At 32.9% G+C, this 23,885-nt stretch overlaps 1 protein-coding gene across 1 annotated transcript in view; it reads right to left on the reverse strand.

Moving 5' to 3' along the window:
• Nucleotides 1-2,126: 2,126 nt before the first annotated feature.
• Nucleotides 2,127-23,885, reverse strand: part of PCDH10 (protocadherin 10) — a 48,703-nt gene continuing 26,944 nt past the window's right edge. The window contains 1 exon segment of the mRNA XM_006153381.3: nucleotides 2,127-6,909. Coding sequence (XP_006153443.1) covers nucleotides 6,890-6,909 — 20 coding nt within the window. The 3' untranslated portion in view covers nucleotides 2,127-6,889.

The raw sequence follows: 23,885 nt of genomic DNA on the forward strand, positions 1-23,885 counted from the left end.
TCAGAGTTTTAGGCTTATGTAATTGGTTCTACCGACACTTTTTTCCTTCCCTTTTTTATGATCAAGAGACTTATAGTGATAAGGGGAGAGAAGGAATAGGAATGGTTCATCGACCCAATATTCACATTAGAAGTTTCCATGTGTAAATTCCCTTGAAAATATCAATGCTTTCTAAGAAGTATTATAAGTTATGATTATGACCTACCTTCTTTTAAATGTGGAATTTCTAGTTTTCATGACAAAGAAGTCAAAATTTGAATTGATTCAAGAGAAAAGAGAACATTTTAGAAATATTTTGAAAAGCCAATAAGTGTCTCTGGGGAAGAGGGTAGGCCTAGCCAAGGATGGACAGCTTAAAGAAGTCCACACAAAGAACCATTAAAATATCCCATCTATTGTGTATGTATTGAATACTACCCAAATTATTTTTATAATAGTCACATACATACAAATGTGATTCTGTCAAATATGCAGTATTCCCAACAAACATTTACTTTTATGGAACTAGATATTCAAGAAGGACATTGGGGTCAAGGGAGGAAAATTAGGATAATATGTCCAAGTACAATCGTACATGTGTATTTTTTAAATCAGGGATAAAGGGCTTTTTGAGAGTTACAAAAGAGAGTGGAGGAAGATGACTAGTGGCTTACTTCAACCTACATCTCGGCCAGATGAGAGTTGCATTTCCTGATAATGTAGAGACATTGATAAAGGGAGAGGAAAGGGTGAAATGAGCTAAGGAGTGGATACTGCTGTCTGCTTTCCTTTTGGGGTTCTGAAATAAGCAGCACTGATTCGATCCAATATTACAGCAGTCTAGAATTTTGAAGTAGGGATTCTTTCCATTTACAGACTGTATTCTACACTTTAAATACCCAAGAGCAGCGGTAAAGTGATGGAAAATAATAGAAATGTAGATCCCTTATTGTGTGTTAACGTGCTACGCGTACATCGGCTCACCGAATTCTCACGAAAATTCTAAAACTGGGTGTACTGAGCCATATTTTACAAAGGATAATGAACATGATTCAGATAGACTAACTTTGTAAAAGTATCTTCCCTGATCTTCCAGAGGACTAAATAAGTTTAAATTTGAAATATACATCATATTGTGTAGTGCTTTTCAAACATTTTGCAATAGGCTTCCTAGTAAGGAAGATATTTCACATTCTGACCTATTTCACAGACGTATCTTGATATCTTGAAAAAAGGTTCACAAAGAACAATTTGCTTTTTTTACATGAAAGGTGCATTCTGGTATTTTTCTACTGTTTTTTTCCTGGGTTTTTTTTTTTTTTTTCTTATTTTAGTTTGCATGTTATCATCTTAATATGAAAAATTGATCTTAAGACCCACTGATGGATTTTAGCTACAAATTTTTTATCACTTCATCATTTTATCTTTTAACTCTTAAATATTTTCTCTGTAAGTCCTTTGGTTCCCAAAACAAACCAAAATTTTCTTGAAGGCAGATATTATCATACATTCTTACATTCCTTCATTGTCAGATCTTCATATATGTCTGTAATCTAACAAATTTAATTTTGCCTCTAAAAATCCACAAACTTGATTAAATGGAAGTGTCCACCACATGATTCCCACAGGAGAGAAATAAAAGGAATAGGAGATAGCGATCTACAGAGGAACCAAGGCAACTTATAATTATAGTTGATAACATTTGATTGAGAACTACCATTCCTGTATAGTTTATTCATTTTTTTTCCACCATAGAGTTGTTTTTTGTTAGATGTTCAAAGCGAGAGAAATATATATTCCTCCCTTTTGTTGCCTTATAAAATGAACCTTGGTTCAGATCTGTGTAGTTTAAACTCTATAAAATCACTTTACTCAAACTGAGCATGATATTATGAAGCACATTACTTCTATTATCTTTTAGCTATTTCAGTACCTAAGATTTTAGAGGGTTAATTCGTATTTGTTTAGCATTATAAAAAGATCTATAATCTAACTCCTATTTCCTTCTGTATAATTTTTCCTTGTTTTTTTCTTATGTTTCCATCAACTTTATGAAATGATGTATTGTTAACATTTTAGATAAGTTTTTTTTTAATTGCTTGAAGGCACTCATATCTTTTGTACAACCTCTATATTAATGTCTGTGGCCCCTCAGTAAATACTATAAGTAAAAAAGAGAAAAAGAGAAAACAGCAGCATGTGGAAAAATATATACTTAGAAGATCCATTGTGGGCATCATGAAAATCATATGCAATTAAATGCACCTCAAAATGATAAATATAGTGAAATCATTTAAGATCTAGCATATGTTGCTCCAAGTGAGACTCGGTTTGGAACAGATGTCCCCATAGACCTGTTATATTAAGACTAAAATTACTAAATCAGCATTAGTTGTTTTTAAACTTAGGGCCATGTTTTGCCACTGATTTTTATTCAAAGCTCCCACAGGCGTCAGTGGAAGATCCATGCATGGAAAATTGGCATAATATGTATCCTAGTTTTATTTATTTCGTATGTATACAGCAGTATAAAATAATATATTACATTTACACTCATTTACGTATGTATTCTTAGAGCATTCACAGTAACAAACACTATAGTTAAGATCAAAACTCATCTTTTGTTATAATACCCTGTTTTCACTCACAGATAACTGTCTCAAAAAGGTGTTTAGAGCTGAAATTCCCTGCTTACTTTCAGCTCAGAAATGTAGGGATGTTTTGAAAGTCTGAGTTCTATCATTCAGAAATTTTTGAGTCTCAGGTGAAAATTTAATATTTCTCGCATCCGTGGATGCAGTATTTTCACACAACTCAAAAACATCTGGAGAGTAAAACTGTAAACTAAGCATGTGACAAGTTTTCAAGAAATAAAAGCCATTTTTCTAACTTTACAAATACTTTAAAAATAACAGTGATTAGAAATACATGCATGCACGCTAAAGATATTAGAATCTTATTCATATTATTGCCTGCAATACTCTGGCGGCACCCATCTACCGGCATTCTGACAGAATACCATGATCTAAAACCTATGCCAAGTTTGTGAAAGAAAAAAAAAATACTCTACTGAACAGTTTCACAAATTACTGTATAAGGATTTTGTTTGACTTAGCAGAGGGATATTCCTTGACATACTAATAATATATAAAATAATCTCACTACTCCATGGTGTAAAAAATATGGAATTTTGTCTTTTCTGTTTTTCCTTGTTAAAAAGGAACATAAAAAGGATGTTAAGTGCAAAGCCTTTACCACTACAAAATTAGAGTTGAAAAAGATAAAGAACCCAAGAAATTGCAATATGAAAAATATAATATTTTTCAGAAAAATTGTCAAGTATATCAATGGTTTAAGTATTTTTGAGTTCCTTGGGGATTAATAGCACACCTAGAAATAGGACAGGGAAAGAAAAACACATGCAATGACAAATAACAGTGCTATGATCAGTCAATAACATAAATGCTTTTCTTTATCCTGCTTAATATTTGCTATTTTCTGGCTTGAGTATTTATATTAGATATTAACTGAATTTCAGCAAATAACTTTGGAAAGCAAAGTGGTATAATTAGTGTACAGTTACTAGAGATTACGTCCAAAATGGTGAGGATATTTTTTTCCTTCTCTTATTAGAGAAGCAAGAAAACTATATTACAGAACATCTGATGGCAAATGGTAACACAATTAGAGATAAAACGTAACAATTAATTAAAATATTTAAATTTTCCACTCTTGCTCTTAATTTGCAATGTTTGATAAAGGCATTGCATTTAAAATCTTCATAAAATAAAAGATACATATGTCCTTCATATTTCTCAAGAAAAGATGATGCACTTATATTATTGACATCACTATATCTGCAAAGTAATTCTGATGTGATATTTAAATATTTGATTCCAAATGAAGTCACAAAATTTTTTCACAAGTTAAAAATCAGAACTTTACGTGTAGATGAAATATTTCTAAAAATTGTCTTTTGACATACCTTTGATACATTAAGACACCATTTCCACAGGAAAATTTTTTGACTTTTACTGTTCTAAAACTAACCATATTAACAAGGAGTAAATGGCATGATTATTCTTTTCTGAAATAGTTTGTTGGTATATACTCTCTAATAAGCTTGATATTATTTTCCATTGATGTGTATAAAAACTATGGAAGATTGACTATTAGGATGACCAGATTAATAGAAAGTTATTCTAAAATTGCTCAACATACTAATCTAGTAAACATTTACTTGAAGACCTTCATTATCAATTGTTTTCACTTTCCGTCTTAGAGTACCCCTCATTGGTAAATGGCATTTTAGCCAAGTTGCTAGAATCATATTCTTATGTTGTTGTAACTTTTTATTTATTCTGGATTCAATAGGAAGTTGATTAATGACCTAATCATTTAACACTCTATGTTTAAATCATTTTATTTGTCCCACAAATTAGGTAAAAGTTTTCTTGTTTTGGTTTTTGTAGATTGCTGTTATAACTTAAGAACTAAAATGCACAGTAATACAAATGTTTACTATGAGATATTAAAAAATAGCTAACACATACATAGATGGCATAAAAAGTCGATTCAAATAAAATTATATGCAATGATAGAAAGAGTTAAATAAAGAAAATTTCTTTAAATCAAGTTAATTAATGTAGCTATTTTATAGAAAGTGAATATAGCCTTATTTTCAATGCTCATAATATGGAAGGTGGATATGGATTTTCTCCCAGTATTGTAAAATGATGCATGAAAAGTTTTAATTAAAGCAGAGCAATTCAAGAAGAAAATCATGTTCTTGCTTATAATGCAATTAGAACAAACATTTTTTTCTAGCTAAATTATATACAAACAATTTCTTACTAAAATGATCTACCGTTCAAAATATTAATGTAAAGCCAAAGTTTGAGGAATGTTACTGCTACACTTAGTCAATGTATGTGCTTTTTGTATTATTTATGATCAATTAACTTCCTATATTTTTAAAGGGCCCCCCAAGACCAGAACATTACAGACATTACTTTGATATAGAAACTGATTAAGATTATTACATATTAGTATCTAATTTGATAACAAATGAGTGATACCAAAACATCACTCGAAATGGACACATCAAGGATCTATTAATATACATGTTCATGTTAATATTAAATCTAAGGGAAAAATTCTACTTATTCCAGAAAATTAGATGGAGAGAATTTGTTCAATTTTAGTCTGTTCTTTAATAACACAGTGCAGCTCAAACTATCATTGAACATAGTATCAGTTAAAAATTATTTCAAAATAGGTTTATAATTTGTACTGGCAGACTTTTGATATAATGTTGGGGACTTTTGTGGAGGGGAACTGTAATGCTGTTTTATGCTTGGCAGATTACCTCACATTCTCTGATTTTTATGTTTCTTAATTGTGTTTCAACAAGCAAGAAACAACAGTAGAAAAAATATGTAAAAAAAAGAAAATGCATCTACTGAATTTAATAATTAACCTTGTTGACATGAAAGTAAAAGACTTTTCAACTGACCCGTGAAAAATTTTCTCAACAAAACACTGACTACATTTAAGCTATAAATTTTTCACACATAATACTGAAATAATAATATACCATGTTTCTATCTCCAAATTTATTTAATTTGTTTTAAATTTAGAGATCCTTTATATCTGATAGTTATTCTTTACCAGTTCAGATATTTATATGTCTCTATATATTTATATAGAGTTATAAATAGCTTTCAGACTCACGTGTAATTAATGTCACAAAACTATGTAAAACTATGTAAAATAAAATTCTGCATGACTTATATGATTGAGGACTTCTTAAAATAGTAATCTTCAATTACATAATTTACACCACAAAATGTACAGACACCCAGTTTTTCTTCTAACAACAAATACAGATGAATTTATAGAGTCTTTATAAAAGCTTTAAGTGATTCTAAATTCAAAGCCATAGAAATAGAATCAGAATAATATCAGAATAATGTAGATTGTTAGATATTTTGATTGTACATAATCAGTGCTCTGTCTGATAACATTAACAGCTACATCTTTGGCATTGAAAATTCAGTAGGAGTTCTTGACGAAATTTTGTAGCTCAGAGCTTCATTTTCTTTTAAACAAGGAAAAACAGGGTTGAATGTAAGATATGAAAACTGGGAGGAAACTGCTAATAATTTTTTTTTTCTTAGTAAGTTTATCTTTGGGACCCTGAATTACCTTTTACTTTATTGTATGATGTGGACCGTATGAATCCATTTAAAAACCAACTTAGTTGTACCACATTTTAGGAAAATTATATAATATAATATATATATTTTATATTTATTTAGAAGCTTTGAAATAGTACAGTAAACACTTTGCAACACGGTGTATAAACTACAGAATGTCTTTGATATTTTGTGGGTCTTCAGAATACAACATTTTTTTTTTTGTTTTTATAACCCACAGGTGAAAAGAACATAATCACAATCTCTCTTGTAAAGTTGGAATAGTTTGGGGAACACTTGATCACACAAAAATAATATAAAACAGTCAAGTTTAAAACAGTGATATTGCATTTATAATGCACAAATTTCCTTTATCTTTATGACTGGCTTCTTGTGGTGAATATAAACATCTAAAGGGCTCAGTGACATTTGGAGAGAGAAGATACATAGTGCTGTAAACAGGCACACACTGATCGGAGAGGCAAAATCAGTTGCCTCTGAAGTTTCTACAGTTCTGCACATTTCAACTCATTTCTCAGGCCTGCTGAGAGCAATTAGGTCCTATAATTGGCCACGATGACTCCGCCGGAAATCTAATACTCAGTTACACACAACTAACTGGATGGCCAAGATAATGAAGTTGAAAAGTTGATGCTTTGTGTTGGTCGACTTTGTGCAAATCATGCTGCTTCAGGTAAATCCTGTAGAATTGACTAGCATATCCTTTTCCGTGCTGTGAAAAAGAAAGAAAAATACTCTAAGCAAAAGAGGTTGACTGTGGGAGTTTAGAATTGTACATCATTATAAAAAGAAATGAATACAACTGGAAATAGTGGTACCTCATACCAGACCCATAGAGTGTTAAAACATTCCACTGCTACTGTGATTTTTATTAGATACATTTATTCTTTGGTTTGCTTTTCGGTAAATGACAATTTGGGCATTTTTATACATCAGTTTTGTACGGGAAATGTGTCTTTTATAAACCTACCACCAATTATGCAGAGAGGAACTCTTTACAGTGATCTATAAAGCAACGCCTATTTCACGATTTATGCATGATCAGAACGCAAGGGAAAAACACGTGGCTCTTACATTTCTAAAACAGATCTTTAGAAGAATCTCCAAAGAACCTGTTACATATTGAAGTCAATAAACTCTAAATTACAGACATCAAACTGCTATGTATTAGGGAAAAAAAAAAAAAAAAAACTGCACCAGAAAGTGTTTGTGTTGTTTAAAAAATGTAAAGGTGACTCACATTTCTAGGTTTATTTGATCTCATATGTTAAATGACGTAAAGAGCATGTCGGTACAGCTTACAGTATCTTTTTACAGTTTATTTCTCTCATGATGAAATCAGAGAAAGGAAAACAAGCACCAAGATCCCACACAGTGCCCACCTCCTTTTCTGCTCTTCCAGCCAGCTAGGACTGCACACACCTGGCGTGTGCCAGTGACCCCAGAACGTAACCTGATCTTCCATATGACTGAGCATTGCAGAGCACTGGGTTACCCTGAGTCACTGCAGTGGACCCACAAATATTTTGCTTTTTGGAGTAAATGTATTTCCTAAAAGGAATTTGCTTTGGCGTACAGAGGTTAAAGGTGAAGGGGAGAAAAAAGATATTACCAAATTTGTCCCTCTTACATAAAACATACTAAATTATGAAACAGGATGTCCAGATTCAATTATTCAGATTTTACCATTTTAAGTATTTTATGTATTTATAGTGATACAGAATATTTTTTCAAGGCTATCCAGAATCTCCTTAATATTTGACAATGAGCACAAGAGCAGAAGGTATACCCCCGAGATCATTATGTGGCACATAACAGATGCGTAACTAAAACGTGCTGAAAATCTAGACCATTCACGTGAGATAAAATCACATCCATGGACATCTCATCACAAATTAAGAGCTACGTTAAAGGTCATAACTAAATAATTATTCTGGCAGTTTATGGCTTTTTCTAATAAAATTAAGGACATGTTGATAAATTCAACCCTTCTCCTCTGCTATTCGCACTCTTTTCAAAAGAATTAGTTATCTGATTTTTTCTCGTTTATTTTTTTCTCAAAAACTCAGTTTCTGACCTATGAAATATTTCTTCACTGGCTCACCATTGACTAGGTACTGTAGTTATTATTATAGAGTTGGATACTCTCATGCCAGAAATTAAAAGTGACATGAATCTTTATATGGATTAGTTATCTGTTTTTTTCTCGTTTATTTTCCCTCCTTCTCTCATTTATTTTTTTTTCTCAAAAACTCAGTTTCTGACCTATGAAATATTTCTTCACTGGCTCACCATTGACTAGGTACTGTAGTTATTATTATAGAGTTGGATACTCTCATGCCAGAAATTAAAAGTGACATGAATCTTTATATGGATTGTGTAGTAACCAGGGTTAAAAGTAATCAGAATGTATCTTGTCTGTTTTAATATAATGAATTATATTATGACTTACCTACACTATTAGACTACATGGTAGCTATTATCACTTACCTGGTTAATAATATTACAGCGAATATACTATAAGGACATAGAAACTCTTCTTTCAATAGAATTTTATCTTATTTTCCTATGTGCTTGAATTCAATTCTCTGCTTCATGATAAAGCTGAGTATAAATAATTCAAATACAGTTTAAAATTTTATTTATACCAATCTGAATGAAAGACTATTCAGTAAATTGTAATAGTGCAACCAGAGAAATTTAAGTTTATCAAGTAAACTGGGGTAAATAATTACAGTGACCAAAGAACTGACTGTCCAAATTAGACACTGTGTTGCATGTGAGGAAGAACTATTAATAATTACCTAAGATCTTGTGCTATCCTGGAAAACCTAGGAAATACGGTCACGTTACAAATATTGTTACATATTTTTTTTCTTTTTTTTTAGAGAGGTTTTTGCTATAGGGTGCATGCGCTCGCCACATATTTTCAAAATAAATTGGAGTTATTACTTACAGGTTAAAGTTTTTTCTTTAAAAAAATCAGAAATGCTGATTTGTAGGAAACATTTTAATGGTTCCATGACAAAAGAAACTCAAGAGAAACCTATATTCAAACTATAAAGTAATTTATTATGTAAAAACGTATATTGAAAAGCTACATCTTGGAATAAATGCGGAAATTAGTCAACCTAGCACATGTTTAAGTCAGTAAAAGATCATGTCTAATTAGGTTCAAATATTACTTAAGGGAAAAGCTATTAGCATAAATATATGCTCATTTGATTTAGTCAGGATCCAAAAATTAATTGTTTTGTTCAAATGGTTCACAAGGCCCAGCTGCTATAGCACAGCGGCCATGCAAGTCCCCTGCAAGGCTGGAAGTCATATAGCCCACTGCGCGTTCCTATCCCTGGGTCGGCCTGCAAACACGCTGGGTGTGTATAAAGGCAACTGGGACTCTGAGCAGCTACAGGACTGGGGAGTGGGGATCATAGGCTCTTGGACCTGTTGAGGATCTTTCTCATCATGTGTACACACACTTTATCATAAAAATAAATCAAGTGGCTGGGAACCAGCAGTTAGCATAATGGCTATGTCGCTGGATCTCACGTAGTAGACCGTGGTTCGCGTCTCGGACCCGGTGGCTTAAATCTCACGCCGGGCGCGTGTGCGTGCATGCCCAAGATCCCGAGAGGAGAATGGAGGAGAAGGGATTGTGGCGTGACCATCCCCCCTGGGGGGTGATTTCTCGCTTTCTGTCTCTATGCCTCTCTCTGTCTGTCTGGCGAGCGCACGCGCCCTATAGCGAAAACCTCTCCAAAAAAAAAAAAGAAAAAAAGAAAAAAAAAAATCAAGTGGCTCAGTTACTGAAACTCAGAAGTTTAGCATACACCATACTAAACAGAGAAGTTTAGCACACATCATACTAACCATCTTAAATAGAAACGTAAGTCTAAAAGCACAGTTTAACTGTTGAGGAGTGTTACGTGTGTGTTGGTTTTATTTACCGTCCACCGACCTCCTCCCACCTCTCTGTTAATCCAGGCATGCAAATCTCAACAGGACAAATATAAAATCTGAGGTTGAAGATCAGAACAAATCAGACCAGGAAGGAAAGATTGCTTCCCCATCGGAAGTTAATCTCCCACGAGTGACACATGGCCGAACAAGAATCAGTTAATACGACAAGGGGTCTTCAACAAGTTTGTGGAAAATGGAGATTATAAAAAAAACTTGCATGGATTTCAATGATTTTTTGGGTGCCATAATAAATTTTTATTTTAATTTTATTTCTCCACAAATGTTTTAAAGTCCCCTTTATCACTAAAGTTATAGTCACATCCGTTTATTTCCAAATTTTTAAGAGGTGAATTTGGACACTGAATAATAGTTAACTTTCAGGGATGTATGGGTCTATGTTGGGCACATAGCAAATAAATCATATATATAATATAGTGCTATGACTACATTTCATAATCAATGCCAGCGACAGTTATTCCACCGTGTTAAATATCATGGCTATACATTTGCTGATGTATTTCAGGCTACAGAAAATGGGTCAAATACATTGAATCTACGGTTTTTGAGGTATTTTTTGGTCTGTTTTGAAATGATCACAGTTTACTTGGGTAATAGCTGCATTTTATTTTCATGTCACAGATGCATTTTTTTCTAGTTATGAATCAGCATATTCGGGAATTGGTCATTTTAATGTGGATGAAGGATTTTTAAGTCATACAGAAGTAACAGAAAAGGGATTATGTGTGTTCCTTATTTCTGTTCTATTCGTTCACTGCGTTTGTTCTTTTTAGTCACATACGTGTTGGATTTAGTGTTAAACACTTAATGTCTGAGCTACCAACATGAAAGTATTCAACGGACATGAGCTAATCAAATATCTACCGTCTTCTAATTTAGAATATATACCATTTGAAATGAATGTTTCATGGTGTACCTTTTTCCTTTACATTGTAGAATACTGTTGTCTTAATAAGGTGCAAAGTATTATATTAAACCATCGAAAAAACATTTAAACAAACTAAAACTTTAGGATATTAAACTGATTAAGTAATGACTGAAGAAGAATGACTGTAACATGTATAAGATGCAAAAGTAATTATTAAAATTTTAGCCCTAATATATTATAGTGTCATTGCCTGTTGAAAATTATTTTATATAACGCATTAAAATGACAATGCAAACATTTGAATATTCATAATCCCATACTTGCATTGCAGGAAACAAAATACCCTTTATACTTTATGACAGTATAAACCACAGGACTTCAAGCCATAAATTAACCTTGTGAAGTAATCTAATCTATTTTCACAACAGAAAGAAAAAGCAGCTTTCACACATCTCAAATGACAGAGACTATTCACTACAGTGAAAATTTTCCAGAGGCTGAGATCTGGGGGCTTAGTCAAATGTTTAATGAACCTCAACTCCAGGACACTTGTTTATATATGAAGTGAATGTAGCATACAGGAACAGGAGTCCAATATTCCTCTAAAAGTCTGGGAAACCTGCTCTCTGTTTAGCATAAAAGCCAATCATAAACTTAGAGACAGTTTGGAAATAAGCTTTCATTAGAGATTTGTTGAGTATAATAAATAAATACATGAATAAAGTAGTTCATTTCACATTCCTCTGTCTTATTCTTAAACCACTTCTGAGGATTCCCTTTTACAATATTTCGGAAGTTTTCTGTTTGTTTAGCCCTATGTCCAAAGTGAACACAGTAGTTTTAAATATTTAAAGAAGATAATTGCTTGACTTGTCTTTTACCTTCTACTTAAATATTTGTAGTTGCTTTGATTTTGGAAAATACAATTGTATACTATTATGATTAGAAATCATGTTTCCCTCCTCACCAGAAAATTGCACATAAAATTTAAATTTAAAACATACACATAATGGGAAAAAAACTGATCACATTTTGTAATTCATTCTTGATTATAAATAGACTGACCATGTTCTGTCAGTTTAGTGTATAACATTTTCTTTGTGTCCAACAATATTTGAGTGTAGCATAAACCTGTGTTCTTATCTTTAATTTGTAACGTTCAATTATCTCCATGCTAGATACACTTGGTTCTTTTTGTCAGACAGTATGCTTTTCACTCCAGGTTGACAGAATTAGGGATATAGAATGCTTATGGAAAAGAAAAGTTTGGAAGTTTGTAATATGTAAACTTGATTAGTCTTTTAGAGAAAGAAATGTGAAATAAATGATTCAAACAGCACATTAGATCACTAATGGAAGAAGTATACAATAAAGCCAATTGCTTGTTTTTAGGTTAGTCTGTTTGTGTATTCAATGCTTACAACAGTTTGCAGTTAATATTTATTAAATTAAAATATAAAGTCAAGGATTTTTTAATGGTAAGAAAACTGGCAAATAAAGTTATATGAAGTAAAAATGCATATGACTGAATGAGCAAAATAGATCATTTCTAAAAGAGGAGAGAAGCAGATTGAACATAATATTCTAGTAATAGACAGCCTAGCTCTGGAAACTTTGGCACCCTTAAATTGCCATCTCTTCTAAGATTATACCATTGTGAGTAAGACTGTATGAGGGAGGTCATCAAAATTCTGTGGAAAACAGAAAGTAGAAGCTTATTTTGGTGCAAGAAAACTATAGAAGCCCTGTGCATAGTTCTTTAAAATACAGCATGCAATTTTCCAGAAAGTTTTTGAATACCCCTTATTTATCAATTTGAGGATATGGATTTAAAATTAATTGGGTGGGGCTGGCAGGTGGCATGGTTGGGGGCGCTGGACTCTCACATGGCCTACTGTGGATCAAGTCCCGGACCTGGCGGCTTGCTTTCTCACTTTCCCTCTCTCTCTCTCTCTCTCTCTCTCTCTCTCTCTCACTCTGTCCCTCTCTGGTCAAATCAAAAAATAAATGAAGTTAAATAAAATAATTCTTAAAAAAAATATGAATTGGGTTCCAGGGGTTGGCAGGTGGTGTGGTGGTTAAGGTTTGAGTCCTGGACTTGGTGACTTGCTTTCTCACTCTACTTTGCTCTCTCCCTCTCTTAGTCCGTATCTGGTCAAATTAAAATAAATCAAAGCTAAATAAAATAATTATAAAAAATGAATTTGTTTCCATTTTCTTACCTTGCATGCATGTGTAGTAAGAAGTTTATTAAATAATCTGTAAGTTACTGTCCATATAAAATAGAATTGGTAAACTGTGCAAAACCATGAATTTATTACTGGTGAAAAATTCAGAATTCAGTGTTGTTCTGCGTTTATTTTTTAACTAAATTTTATTGTTATGAAAATGACTTCATAATCTTGAGAATAAAGGTTTCTGTTTTTCTTACAAGTATAGTAAATAAGTAAAATAGTATACCATTATCCTCACATTGTATTAAAAATAATTCCCCTGAAATATCATAGATTCCTTCTAAAGATCCCACAGGCATTTAAAAATTTATACATATGTGTTTGTGTGTGAATGTATGCATGTAAATCAAACTACCGTCTCATAAAGGTGGAAGAATATCTACTCCTGGTTCACCAGTAAATATCTACTCTGTGGGTTACTGTAACCATGTCAACTACCTCTAATATTATTAAAGAGGTAGATGTAGTTATAGTAACTATTTTATTTGGTTTAAAAATACTTATCACTAATTAATTATATTAAACAAAAGTCCTTTGACTGACAACAAGGACTAGTGATAATATATTAATTCCTTTAGACAATATGCTTTGATAATCAGTCTTGGAGTTATTTGAGATACCTAAAAACACATGCTGATCCTATATATATTTTTTCCATCTAGAAGTAAGAATTGTCTATCCACCAATATCTGTTTTTAAATATTAAAGCTATTAACTTTTAAATTAAAATATTTGTAAAAAGAAAAGAAAAACCCGGCTAAGACAATGTGCATGCATAGAATTTTATGGACTGAAAAGATTGATCAAATTTCTTTAAAAATATCAAAAATTGTGCCATGGACGTTTAATAAATTTTTCATTGGTTGGAAGGAATAATAGAATATTATTCCTTCAGGGTCCTTTGGTTACCATACCAGGCTCTCTTTGACAAACAAACACCTTATTGCTTCAGTGTCTTAAAATGAAGCTTGGAGACTGAATTATTTTCCATATGCTTTGACCCTACATTGGCATATACTTCCTAAATATAAATCTAACAATATATTTATTGTTCTCCATGTCTACAATTACTGAAAAGTTCTCTGAAATCCTTCATCACAGTTCACTAAAATATGGAAACTCTGATTTCTTCCATTAAAACATTGAAAATAGCACCCTTTCCATGGACAATGAAGAAGTACCCTTGAAAGTTCTTTTTAAGACGATTCACTGAGTTATATCTTATTTCAACAGCAAGAAATATTTTCATGTAAGCTAAACAAATACCAGCATTTTCTGTATCTGAAATTGTCACCAGATACCCATATGTTCTTCAAATACTAAACGGTTCCTTTTTTCTTGAGAATTGTGACACTAACAATAATTACTGACATATAGACATTTGTTTTTCAAGTTTTTTTTTCTCCAAAACAATATCATAAGCTTAAATTAGCTACTTCTTTCTAAGGTTGAAATGAGCATTAATTTTCAAAACAGAAGGAATGAAAAGTGTGTCATTTCTGTACATGTATAAATATTGTGCCTAAACAAATCTATTTGCACCAAAGAACATCGTTGTATCATAATATCTACCCCAACTACTCATAGCCACATTATCTATTACGTGGAAACAAAGCAAATTCCCACCAACGTGTGATGGGAAAAACATAAGAATAAATATGTAAGATTTTGTTTTAAAAATATATAGCCATGTATGTCCTTTAGTAGGCTGCTTAAACAGTGGTCATATTGCACACAACTTTAAAGTAATTAAGCAATGCAAATCGTGGAAAACCCCCTGGATGGGTAAATAAAAGATTTATTTCATACTCGATCCAAGTATATTTTCCAAAAAGACATGGAATACACACAAGGTAGAAACTGGATGTAAATGTATGGCTATTTCTTTAAGATACTTGATAATCTGATTTCTTCTAAAAGAGTTCAGTTATTTTACATGGAAAGAACTAGCAGATTAAAGGCAGGAAGGTCAGGTACAGAGGAGGATTGCAAATGCTGGCACAGTGAAAGCTGACCTCAGTGAAAAAACCAAGCCCTGTTCTAACGTGGGTTAGGAACCCTTGTACTACAGGTTTTGATAACCCCTCCAGTAGAGCTGCCAGATAAAATATACAGTGCTCTGTAAGAATTTCAGATAAATAATACATAGTGTGTTAGTATACATATGGTCCATGCAATATTTGGGTGCCATGTATTTTTATTGGTTAAATCTGGCAACCCTATCATCAAGTCATCTGTGTTCTGATAGCACAGATGACACTATTTACAACTAAAGCAAGAAAAATGCCGCACTGTGTTTTAAATTGGGGGGAGATATTTATTTCTTCCTTTTACGAGAGCAAGAGACAGAAAGGCAAGCACCCTCAACAGGGTCTCACGCTATGAACAGCCTTCCTAAGCAGCCAGGGTTATAAGCATGTGCCTGGCTTGGGCAGGTCGGCTAGGAACCAAACCCACCATCTTCCATATGCAGAGAGCATCTTCAGAGCAGTGCGTTACTGTTAAACTGCTGAGATGACCCCACGCTGAGTTTTTAAATAATTTTGTGAGGCTAGTTTGTCTAAGTGAACTTTCTACATATTTCCATCCAGTGCAATTTAAAATTAAGGCCACTGGAGTTCCAAAAAAGATAAAAAACTGAAATCCAAAAGATAAGTTTATATTTTATGATGATCACATATGAACATAAACTTAGTATTTAAACTGTTTCTTTGAATTATGATTATATTTTCACCTGGTTTTTGAGAAAATCATTGTTTTGTGAGATGGATATAGCATATTAAATATACTGTTCTTCTTTTTCTGCATAACATGCATAGTGTTTTCCTTCTTTCTTTATTCTCTTAGATGGGGTCTCAGAGTATTGCCCTGATTGGCCTTTATTAACTCCCGATCTTCCTGTCTTGGCCTCCTCAGTAGCTGGGATTACAAATCTGTGTCATTGTATCTGGTTTATAAACATAATTTTAAATTACTTATTCTAAAATCCAAGGCTAGGTACTTGCTTAAATTTTAGTTCTATCATAGAAACTCATTAAACCACCTCCCTCTTCTTTGAATTTGACCTCTAATCCGATAATTAGAGATTTGAAAACTGATAGGCAGTGAATGAAATAGCTATTTAAAAAAAGGCACAAAAATGCTAAATTGTTGAAATAAGATTATATCACATTTGCTAAAGGTTAAAATTCATTTCAGTTACATTCTAATTAGGTGCTAAGATTCAGATTCTTAAATAGTCACATTACTTTCCTCAACTTTAAACTTTGTGTTAATTAGGGTTCATCTTAATGCAAATATTTAACTATATTGCAAAGCAAAAAAAACTGTGTTATATATTTTCTATTTATGTAAGGTATTACAACAAATTCAGGAAAAGCTCCAACTTTATATAATCAACCCTTGTTGGAACCATTAAAGGATTCTGGTTAAGCTGTAGTTGCTAAATGTCATAAAACTTACAAATATCTAAGAAATATCTTGAATATAACTTATGCAATAATGATGATGAGTAAGAAAACCATATGTTTAAAAATTGTTACATACAACCAGAAAATTTGAAGGAGAATTGGTTAAATTTCCTCCAGCCATAAGTCATACAGTACTAGCAAAATTTCCTGACTATAACCACATATCCACCATGACTTCCTACTTTATGTCCAGTCAAAGGTTACCTTATGTTCCCAGAATGTTTATACATATGTTTGTAAATCATACATGACAAGTGAAAAGAAATATATTACAGAAATTAGCAGTTGTGATGGTGAAAACGTGAGGTTTAATGTGTTGTAAAAGGCAATGATATAGCAGAAAAAAGAACAAAAGAACTTGTATAAGTCAGGTCAGAATAAAAATGAAAATCACAGACATTTGAAAAAAAGACGAAATCCAGGGGAGAGTATTTAGGACTGGAAAGGGCTGGGCTTTATGCTTTTATTTCTTTTGGGGGGAAAGGAGGGCATTCAGGGACTATGTAAATATATTATTTCTCCAAGTCAGGGTAAACACTTAGAGAACTCTCTTACAGAGTAAAGAAACGCACATGCTTCCTTTCAAGGTGTTTCGTTGATTGATTCATTGGTGTAGTCTCTGCACATTTGTGGGTGTCTACTTTTCTCTAGACATAATTCTAGAATGTGGGACTCTAAAAAGAATGCAGAAAGTCTGTTCTGCAAGAGTTTACAGTACAATGGGAAAATTTCACAAATTCTTTTTTAAGGTTTTGCCATAAGGAGCATGAGAAAGACAGAGAGAGGGAAAGTGAGAAATCATCCTTCACCCTCAGGAGTGATGGCCACACCCCAATCCCTTTTCTTCCATTCTCCTCTCAGGATTTTGGGCACTCACATACACATGCCCAGAGTGATTTTTCAAGCCACAGGGTCTGGGACTCAGACTGTGGTCGGCAATGCCTTGACCACCACACTGCCTGCTGGCCCCGTATTTCACAAATTCCAGATACAGCAATTATACATACGACTCTGTAAGAAGTTGTAGGAAAGATGTCTATGTCTCTTTGCCTGGGAAGGTTTCTCATTATGGATAAAATGGGTTGCATTTTGATTGATGAACAGAATATGGCCATGTGGCTAGAGAGAGGAGTGTTTTTATAAAGGAGAGAGCATTCCAGGCGGATCTTAGCATGTGTAAACGCACAAGGGCTTGAGGAAAATGATGTATCCAGAAGCCAACAAGTCGTTAAATGACATGAAGCAGAAAAACGTAGGCAGGTCTTAAATATAAAAGACTCTAGAAACTGCTATAAATATGAGTGTTATTGTGGCTGAAGAGCTTGTAAGATTTTTAAAGAGGAAAGTAGCCAAGCTGAGTGTCTTAGATGGAAAAGATGGAAAAGTGAGGGTTCCTCACTGATTCTGGTGGGTTAGACAGAAAGAACTGGCCCTGGGGAACATGAAAATATCTCCTGGTATCTTCTGAAAGAGACCAGCAACACCTAGGTTTTTAACTTTAAAGATCTTAAAACAGTCCGGATTCTATCACTCCAAGCCTCCAAAATATAACATGTTCTGCAATCAAAAAGACTGTCTGGGTGTTTTGTGACTGACTCAATTAGAAGGATAATTGTAAATGGGAAAAACGGGTGACATGAGCTTCTCAAAGAAGGATTCTACTCACTCTCTCAAGCCTCGGGTAACATCGGTAGCAATAAAAGCTAGAAACTTATAGAAGAATACTGGACATTTTTTTCTATAACTTTTAATGAAGAAAAAATAAGGCTGATAATGATCACAGATTAATATTATATTCACTTTATAATTGTGAGTCTGATTTTTCTTTTTCTCTTTCATGAAAGATGGCTTCTGGGTTTATTCTTTCATAGAGAGACACTCACAAGTAAATCTTACGAGTATCTGGTCTGCAACCACAAAATGAGAGAAGACATTGGGGCAATTATAATGACAGCCTTTTGACTAACACATTTTAAGTGATGAAAAGTTACATGTGTTGCATCAAAGCTTTCCTATGCAAAATAGCCCCTGCTGTATCTCAAGCTACTAGTATTTTCAGTTACCATTTTTCTTCATGTCTATTTTTTCACTTTGAAAAATCTCGATTTAAAAAAAGGAAGTACACTTGCTTTCTACACTGTCTCACAATGAAGACAAAAAACAATGACTAGAGTTGATTTGGCATCTTACCTTTTCATTCTACTAAAGAGACTTTAAAGGGGTGTTCCAAATCAGTTATTCATGCTCTAATCACAACTGAATCCCCACCAGCACAAAAACTTCATTATTATTGCTATTATTATTACAGACGCTATCTTCTCTCAATAGTCCAGTGTCAGGACTAGAACATGATCCTTGGTAACTACATTCTTTAATTTTTATCATTACATTCTATTTTGTAATTATGATTTTATATTTAAATATCTCAAATAGTAATCACATCAATTCCATTGTCTACCAGGAACATTCTGGTTCTGGCTTTATTTCCACAAAGCTTGACAACTGCAATAATATTCTATAATACAAGAAAAACACAATCTCAAACAACAAATCCTTACTGACATCCTTCTGAGTAGCATCTCATTTCTTAAGCCCGGGATTTAAACAGTCAATGGATTACAAATGCCCACTCTGACATTAAATCATCTCAAATAGAAAGTACTCACGATCCGAAGTTGTTTTACCTTGGTTTACTCCTTAAGGAAAAGAGACTCTTGTGAACATTAGGCATGAAAACAACATGTATGATTTTAATAGACAACCTACTTCATTGGGTACGAATTAAATAGATTCACATCTGAACAGTGCATACTAGTGCCAGGTTTATGATAAATTCTCAGTAATGGTTAGCTATTACTCTCAGTATTACTATTCAAAACAAGCCTTAATCTGTCCAAAATAGAACTTTCCAACCTTAACTTCCACTCTACCTTCACATGTTTCTTACAGATACGGCGACCTAGCATATTCTTTTTTCCCTGTTATTTGCTCTCTAATCCTTAACTTTCACTCGCATAATTTCCTAACCGAGAATATCCTTTGTCCCTATCTGTTAAAATGATACAGGTAGTTCCTGAAGAGTAGCCCCAAAGTGAGTTCTATAAATCCTTCCTTGATTACATTGCACAGGGTCTTTCCCAAAGAGAGTCAAAGCCTTTTTTTTCTAATAAACTAGATATCCTGTTCCTCTAATGAGATGAGAAACTTAAAGCAACATAGGATCATTGTGCAGTTTAAGAAAAGGAAAATGTTTATCTCCAGTTGACTACTGCAATTTCATTCACAAGCATCCTAAACACAAAACAATTAACTCTATCTTTAAATTCCATCTTTAACTTCTTCAAAGTTGGAACCGTAGGAAGTTTTACCACTTTGTAAAAGATGAACGACTTTCGTTTTCATATGAGAAATGAACACCAAAAAGAAATAAAATTAAAATTTTGAAATGAAATCAGGCACTGGAACTCATACATTCTGTATCTTGTCAGTCAATCAAAATAGGGAGAATATATATATATATATGCAATATTAGTGTACGAAGTGGAAGACAGAAAACACACAGAATCATAAAATTATGAAAATTACATAGAGAATTCAATGAATAAATTGTAGGTAGAAAGTAAAGTTTGGGGACCAGCAGTTAGCCTAACGGCTATGTCACTTGACTCCCACGTAGTTGACCATGGTTCGAGTCCCGGACCTGGTGGCTAAAACTCACGCCGGGTGCATGTGCGAGTGTGCCCAAGATCCCGAGAGGAGAATGGAGGAGAAGGGATTGCGGCATGGCCATCCCCCCTGGGGGGTGATTTCTCACTTTCTGTCTCTCTGTCTCTGTCTGTCTTGTGAGCGCACGCGCCCTATAGCAAAAACCTCTCCAAAAAAAAAAGTAAAGTTTGGGTAGTTTCTTAGGTACTCCATGTGCTAGCTCCTTGTGACTTGAAAGACCAAGGTACAAAAAGAAAGGTTAACTAAGAGAATGAGGTTTATAAGATAAGATTTTAGTGAAGAAAAGAACACAAGAAAGTTTTTGGCTTTTAATGTATTCAAATATGTGATCTATGGCAGACAGAGATATTTTTGTCCTTTCTCCTAGAAAGACAGGATTTTCGACAAGGAGACTGTTCTTATTTAATTAATCTGATGATTTTAAGCACCAGTGTCTCTCATATAGGGATATCAGACCTCTTTAGGGGGACAATAATATTCTATTAAATGTCAAAATTTACATCAATGGACATGTGTGATTGTCAAAATGCAGATGAGTCAAATTGTAAATGGACATCAATTTCTACCACTTTTAAAATAATTTGGCCTGAAAAAATATAAATCCTTTCTTTTTCTACAACCATCAAGTCTAATGTGCTCTTTGCTATACTAACATAAAAATCTACTACTTCAAAAATGAGTATTTTCAGATTAATTTTTGGTTTGTTGTATGTAATCAAGCATCTCCACTCTTTATAAATATACAAGTAAAATAGTGATAATACAAAATTTAAAAAGTCACAATCGTGCTTTGTGACTAACATCACGATAAAAAAAATCTTAATCTTTGCTGGGTATTATACATTTGGTTCTATGATATCTGTTTCATTGGTTTCCTGGATTAAAAGAAAAGGAGGGATATTGTACTTTTAAAACATGTGTTATATGAAAGAATATGTACACTGCAGATGTAGTTAGAAAGAAAGAGTTACATATTGTGAAAAGAACATTTGGAGTCTGATTTTTCTCTGGGAGTAAAAAGGAGCATAATTAGTTCTATTTAAGTCCAGAATTTTAATTTTGTCCATACTTGGGCTGATGTCATTGTTCCAATTTTAACTGAATATATAGTTGCCTTGAACACTTAATGAGGGCTTCCTTTGGGCCAGGCTCTCACTGCTTTAAATACATTAAATAATTTAACCTTCACAATGAGTTTTTCAGAATCTATGTCACAGATGAGGAAAATGAGTTATAGGAAGGTTAAAGAAATTACAGAGGTCATACCTCTAGAAACTGGCTGTTCTCGTATTTGAACCCTGGCAGAGCAGCCTCCTAACCAGAGTTCGTAACTGTGTCCCATCAATTCTCTGATTGGAAGACATGTACAAAGGTCACTCTTTTAAATCCATAATAGGATATGAATCCAAAGGAAATAAATACATACTGTGAGAACAAAATAAAAATGATTATCTTCGAAAGTTAGAAGTTCCAAGCTATAATAAAGTCAAAATGGATAAAATCAGTGATGCTTAGGGAAAACCTATATTCTTAAAGCAGTGAAGACTAGAATATTTGTCCATTACTTATTACACATACCACAATCCCACCAGGTGAGCAGCTTGTGCTTCCTGTACATTGCAGAGAAAGTTGAAAATGTTCCCTAGTATTGTAACAACCCCAAAGTTGGTTTATTCATTTCTAAAAAATTATCTCAGAGAAGGCTGGTGGTACCCGTGAGGTTAGGGAAGAAGTAGATACACTAGTTAAAAATGCTTTTGAATGTTTTGAGGATGACCAAGAGCAAGCCACATTGAGGTGACCTGATCTGAGTACTCCAATCTGTGCAAAAGCAAGAGGTCACTAAAAATGAATGAGGACGTGTTAGGTTCTCTATGATCACAGGTAAATAAGTAACTCTCATTACGCACTTAATGTAAAGTGTTCTGCTACTGGTTTTATTTTTTCCCCTAGAGATCTCGCAGGAGTATTTCAGTTTTTTTAGTTATTGTATTTGTATTTTAAATGAAGACATTGCTCTTTAACATATCAGTCTGTGCTAAGTTCAGAAACCATACTCCTTGTTTTACATTATCTATCAGGAGAACATTTTCATGACCTTCTAGGTCAAATAAAATGAAGACCACTGTGTTTGAAATATAGCGGTGCCAACAGTTTTCTTGAATATGAGTTGCACTGATCTTATCAGTAGCTTGGGAAAATCTGATTAATTAAAGCAGTTGGTTATAAACTTTTCTATAGTTTTAAACAGTGATGGTGCTACTTTACTATAAATAATGTGTGAAAAATAATAGGCCCTATTAAGATGCCTCTGCATTAGAGAATAACTTAAGTGCAAAGAAATTTCAAACATTTAAAATAAAGGACATCAACTGAAAATTAATTTCAAAACGATATGCCCTTTGTAACTACTTTAAATGTTTTCCTTTATAGGGAAGGCAATCTTCTTCCATATTAGATATATTAGCACACTTTTTATAAGCATTATGAAAACATAATTTCTGAGAAGAATTACTGCAAAGTGAGCAATTTGAATCATCAAGGGATTTGTTACTAGATCTCAAGCTCCATTTTAACTGTGACATGAAAATTAAATTTTTCAATGTCAAATATTTGCTAAAAATAATTCTAACATAGGCTTTAAATGAAAAAAATCCTAATAATTTCAATAAAAGTCAATATTGTATTGTTATAACTTGAGAAATAATTATCTTTACATAAGATCATAATATAATTTAAAAGTATAGATTTTCCAAAACTTTCACTTAATTTAAGCTCTAAGGAATTAGAATCAACTCAAATCTATTAACAAAAGTCATTTCTACATTGTCTAATACAAGCAATTTTTGCCTATATAAAATCAAGTATATTTATGTAATTGTTTCCATCTAATTACATTATGTTATAAATCTGATTTTAAAATGATTTACTATACCCATAGTTTTATAGTCTTTATTCCATGATCCTAGAAAAATGAGAATTGTCACATTGTAATAATTCATGAAATTTATGTCTTCGTTATGTCTTATTTCATCTATTCGTCCCTAGAAAACAGGCACTCAGAAGGTAGCTACTACTATTATTATTAAATTTAGCAATCGCAATTCCTCATTTGATTATTATCCCTTGTTTTATTTTTCTTAAATGTGTGATTAATCCATGTTCCACATTACCAACCTAAGGCTACATTTTAATTTACTCTCCAAAATATCAACCCCAAATATCATGATCAAATGTGGCATATATGGTCTATTTGCTATATCTTCCAAAATAATGAAGGAAGCATATATTACATCTAGCTTTAAGGATAACTGGCAACCTGACCTTGAATCATTAATAAAGGCTGCTTCATTTTTATTTAATTGTGAGCTACTTCACAGTAACTGCCACCATGGATTTTCCTTAAAGT

Source organism: Tupaia chinensis, unplaced genomic scaffold, assembly GCF_000334495.1.
Source record: "Tupaia chinensis unplaced genomic scaffold, TupChi_1.0 Scaffold000370_1, whole genome shotgun sequence".
NCBI classification, from domain to species: Eukaryota; Metazoa; Chordata; class Mammalia; order Scandentia; family Tupaiidae; genus Tupaia; species Tupaia belangeri.